The 4,526-nt window shown below is 53.7% G+C and overlaps 2 protein-coding genes across 4 annotated transcripts in view; both read right to left on the bottom strand.

Annotated features, from left to right (window-relative positions):
- Acrbp (acrosin binding protein) overlaps nucleotides 1–1,736 on the bottom strand; it is a 14,206-nt gene extending 12,470 nt beyond the window's left edge. Inside the window, exons 1-3 of the mRNA XM_021164568.2 lie at nucleotides 1,038–1,736; nucleotides 468–683; nucleotides 167–273 (exon numbers count right to left, since the gene is read on the bottom strand). Of these exons, the coding sequence (XP_021020227.1) occupies nucleotides 167–273; nucleotides 468–683; nucleotides 1,038–1,080 (366 nt within the window). The 5' untranslated portion in view covers nucleotides 1,081–1,736. The remainder of the gene's footprint in view (nucleotides 1–166; nucleotides 274–467; nucleotides 684–1,037) is intronic.
- An 88-nt stretch (nucleotides 1,737–1,824) lies between these two features.
- Ing4 (inhibitor of growth family member 4) overlaps nucleotides 1,825–4,526 on the bottom strand; it is an 8,729-nt gene continuing 6,027 nt past the window's right edge. The window contains exons 3-8 of one of the 3 annotated variants that reach the window (XM_021164566.2): nucleotides 4,031–4,197; nucleotides 3,765–3,879; nucleotides 3,503–3,608; nucleotides 3,150–3,297; nucleotides 2,853–2,914; nucleotides 1,825–2,722 (exon numbers count right to left, since the gene is read on the bottom strand). In XM_021164566.2, the coding sequence (XP_021020225.1) occupies nucleotides 2,683–2,722; nucleotides 2,853–2,914; nucleotides 3,150–3,297; nucleotides 3,503–3,608; nucleotides 3,765–3,879; nucleotides 4,031–4,197 (638 nt within the window). In that variant the 3' untranslated portion in view covers nucleotides 1,825–2,682. Of the gene's footprint in view, nucleotides 2,723–2,852; nucleotides 2,915–3,149; nucleotides 3,298–3,502; nucleotides 3,612–3,764; nucleotides 3,880–4,030; nucleotides 4,198–4,526 lie in introns of all 3 variants that reach the window. The other 2 variants (XM_021164567.2, XM_021164565.2) reach the window with 2 other exon arrangements.

Raw genomic sequence — 4,526 nt, 5'->3', positions numbered from 1 at the left:
TCACTCACAGTAATGAGGGTGGTTCAGCCAGCCTTAACTTCCGTGGTGAGACTATGCCTACCATGGCAAACTGACACTGAGCCTGCGCTACAGTGAAGACCTTCCCAGAGTCCTTCCTCAACTTCCCAGCCCCACCGNGCTCCCCTGGCCCTGGATCACCAGATGCCACCTTTTTCACCTTAGCATAGTAGACATGGTTGGAGCAACGATACTGAGCAAACTGGCAGAAGGACTCAAACCAGGAAGCATATGGGAGATCGGAGCAGACTGCACCTGAGGAAGGAGAGCACCCATGGAGAGGCTGGTTACAGGAAGGCCAGGGCTGGGTCAAGGTCTCCAAGAATGAGAACAGGTTCTAGGGTGAGCTGCCAGCTATCTCCTCCNGACTCTCATATGAGCACGAAGCTTTTGGCTGGAGCCTAGGTGACCTCGGGATGCCTAGGTTTTCCCACCAGCCTGGCCCTCACCATCTGGTACCAATCCGTGGTTTTCATATTGATCCAACTGAACGAGAGTGGGGTTCCGGCAGCCATGGGTGGCACGGAGGCGGCAGGTAGTCTCTGCCTTCCAGGTTGGGGTCAGCAGGGCGAAGAAGCGTTCATACTCAGTGGATGAGAGAGGGCTGCCTGGANTGGAAGCTGGTGATTCCTCAGCGGAAAGAGGTGTTTCAGGCAGGAGCAGCACTGCAGGGTAGGGGGACAGACAAGAATGGACCTTAACCCACAATGCACTCGGGGTCCAGTGGCCAGACCCAGGCTAGAAGTAGACCCTCCCCTCCCCGTCAATGAACTAAGAACTGAAGTGTGTGTGTGTGTGTGTCTTGGATGATGCCTGATGACTACAGTGGAAGGCTTCAAGGGACAAGAGAGAAAAGACCAGCCAAGCTCGGATCAGGTACAGCTCAACCACCTGGAGACAGCTGTCTCAAAACCTATTAAAAAAAGGGGGGTGGGGGCGCTCAGGGCCCTTCAGGAGCATAAGGGAGCCCCAGGGAAGATCCACAGCAGCTTCCAAACGGGCCAAGCGTAGCCTCTCACCTTCCAGAAGCATCAGAAGGAAGCCAGCAGCTAGATTCATCATGGCCTGGGAAGNTCCACCCGCGTTTTCACAACAAAGCGACCTCTAACGGGCCGAGCCTCGGAGAGCGTGGGTCTCGGGCTGCTAGCACGAAGGCGGCAGGAGGCGCGGCTGCTACGTCATAGAAGGTGAGGGCGGGGCCAGGCCACGAGGTGAACTCCTCTGAGCTGCACCAGTAGCGGGCCACGGACAAGCGGNCCAAGTCAGAAGCCACAGGCTACATACAGCAGCCCTTCCAGTCGGTCTTCAACAGCGTAGGACCTCTATTGCTCGGTACCACTTTCTTCGAATTTATTTTTGTGTTGCCGGGAAATGAACCTAAAATCCTGCTCCTAATTTCTCCTAGCTGTAACCCCGGGTCTGCGCGCTACTTCCTGCCACTTAACCCCTAGACCCAGGAGGTGTGTACTGTCACCCCTTCTTCAGATAAAGATGGCGGGTTTCGCGAAGCAACGTCCGCGGTTTTGTGGAGACCTGGCTGTTGAGTATAGGCTGCACTGTGGGCAGCAGNGCTGGATGTCTGAAAGGAAGGCAGGGAGGGGAAGAACTAGGGAGGACACCTCTTAGGTAGGAAAAAGGCCCAAAGTTAAAATGAAGCAGGGCTGACCAAGGCGAGCACACATGAAAGAAAGGATGGTTCAGTGGCCCAAGGGATACTGTTTCAAGAGGGAGGGGACCAACACAACTCACTGGGAGGTGGGGAGAAAATACCTGTTTTGTATCTAATACTATCACCACACACACATATAAAGCAAATACATGATTTATTGGAATTGGGTTAAAGGTGTTTCACCGGGAGGAGATTCGTAATTACAAAATTCTGAGTCCCCCGATGCAAGGCACTCCTCCAGGTGGAGAAGCTGTGGACACCACAGGACAGGACCATTTTGGGTTTTATGTCTTGTCCTATTTCTGGCAAGCCATCTTCCTGCCTCTCATCCAATCCAGAGGATGCAAAAAGAATGCTTACCACATATACTTAAACAGTCTCTACAATAAACACAGCAGGCTAGCATGGATAGCTTTTATTTACCTACCCCAACTCCTTTTACATGTGAGTAACCTGNGGTCCACCTTGCCCCTCTCCCATTCAAAGTCAGCATAAATCCCCGGGCCATAGAGGTTGGGGTAACCACTTAACTAGGCCACAGCCCAAATGACCTAGAAGACCCCTCCCCATAGAGAACAGGAAGAGTGCAGAGAAGGCAGTCTGTCCTGCCTAGCTCCCAANGGGGGAAGGAGGAGTGAGGGGACTGGGAGAGTGCCCCACTCCACTGCCCCAGTCCTTAAGTCAAAGCAAGGGGAATGAAGAGGACCCTCCCTCTGAAATACAGCACCAACCTCACCACGGAGGCAAAAGGACAGTGAGTGGGATTACTTCCCTCTGGGAGAGGTGGGAGGAGAGCACATACCGTCACTGGCTGCGGCACCCTCCCTACTGGGGTTTGGATGCAGCCTCAGCACCGAGTGGGGAGGAGGGAGAGGGATGACGGTACCGCACTGTCCACATCTCCCTGGGCCCCCCGTCCCCAGCACAGGCCTTCCACTCTGTCCACTAGCCCAGGTCAGGGGGATGCAGAAGTCTGTAATGGAATCCAGGGAAACCTATTTCTTCTTCCGTTCTTGGGAGCAGCGTGGGCAAAACCTAAAACCCAACATGGAGGAGAGAAGAGTGAGGTGAGCCGAAAGTGAGAGAAGCCTGTGTGCTCTCTCACACTGGGCGTTGGGACATGGGATGGCCTGCCAGCTCCTGCCACACCTCAGCTGTCACTCACCATTTCCCTCGAGGCTTGGTTGTCAGCCCCACACAGGCGAAGTGGAACCACTCGATGGAACACTGGAGAAGGCAGATGGATCACAGACATCAGGGAGCGACTGGAGCAGGGTGGAGGGAGGGCCACCAGCGGCTCCTGAGAGGTAGGGGCCCTCTACTCCAGTTTAGAAACTTCAAGTCCCAGCAACCCAGNCCAACCACCATNCCATTCTGCATCCTTCTCTTGACCCGAGTCACCTCCTCCTCTTACTCATGCCCCTCAGAGCTCCTCCCCCAACCCCGAGGAAACGGTTCTCACATCCGGGTTGTCACAGCCAATCATCTCTCCATAGGAGACCTGGTGACAAAGGCAATATGTGGGTTCGTTGGGATCCACAGGCATATCCAACACATCAGAGGGGTGGACACTGCCAAAGGTCACTGAGGGCATCCCATACTCAGGACTTCTGTATGCCAAGAGGAAGACAAATGTCATCTGCAGGAAGGGAAGCTACAACCTGCGCTCTGAGGTGGTAGAAGATCGTGGTGAGGCAAATGATGTGTGGCTTCTTCTCCGTCCAGNAGACACCACAGTGACAGAGTTACTGGCACAGAAGACAGGGAAAGTGGCACGAGGCTGGCTNGGAGGCGGGCGTCCTCTGGTATACTCACGTGCGCACAAGTTTTAACTTCTTCTGGGCAGCCTTGGGGGCTTCTTCATCTGAGTTTTTCCCTTTGGAACGGGCTCTGGCAGCTTTTTTCTCCTTTTGGGTCCGGCCTTCTAGGAAGAAAGGGTAAGCCGGGAGGCAGAGACAAAAAGATGGGTTAAGTTCTCTTTGCTCCTGGTCCAGGCAGTGCCGCTTCCTCTTATCTGGAGTTGGCCTCTTCTCCCTCTGACTCCTTGCCCGCATCTCACAGCCCCGCCCCTCCTCACTCTTTTTGCCTTTGCTAGAAGAGCTGTCATAGTCACTCGACTCGATCTGTTTCTCCTTCAGATCAGCCTCAAAACGGGCCAGGTCTGTGTCCAGCCGCCGAATGTGTTTGTCTACCTGTGGGGGAAGGAAGGGAAGAGGTCCAAGCCTGGCTCCCATCAAAGAAAACAGCTAANACCCAACACAGATCCCAACACAGCTGAAGGAGGGGTCTAAGACCCTGAGAATTAGATGAGAGCTAGGTGGGAAGCCATGAACAGGGCCATACCATCTCATAGGTCTGCATGGCCAGCTGCACCTTGTCGTCACCAAATTCCTTGCACTTGCCATAGGCCTCCTGGATCTGTCTGAGAAGGGCCAGCTTCTCCTCGGAGCTCAGGCTGCGGGCGCTACTCATATATTCAGTGGCCAACTTGTCAATTTCAGCCTTCAGGTCTACAACAGAGACAGGCCTGGGTCACAGCGGCCCCTGGTGGCTAGATGAAACATACTTCTTCCTCTTGTTCCTTGGACCTTTTCCATTGGCCATCAAAACCTTCCAAGTGAACTGTACTGAACACTGACCGCTACTATGCCTTGTATTCAGGAGATGCAAATACTTATTTGGGCTTTTTTTGGTTTGTTTTGAGACAGTGTCAGTATGTAGCTTAGCCTGGTCTTGAACTTGGGATATCCTCCTGTCTTAGATTTCCTAACACTGGGATTATAAGCGTGGGCCTGGCTGAGACTGTCTTAAAGTACCTTCAAGGTACAGAAAACATGGC

The sequence above is a fragment of the Mus caroli genome, chromosome 6 (genome assembly GCF_900094665.2).
Source record: "Mus caroli chromosome 6, CAROLI_EIJ_v1.1, whole genome shotgun sequence".
In the NCBI taxonomy this organism is placed as follows: domain Eukaryota; kingdom Metazoa; phylum Chordata; class Mammalia; order Rodentia; family Muridae; genus Mus; species Mus caroli.
The sequence above is the reverse complement of the archived record's forward strand: the minus strand, read 5'-3'. Positions and strand labels throughout refer to the sequence as shown.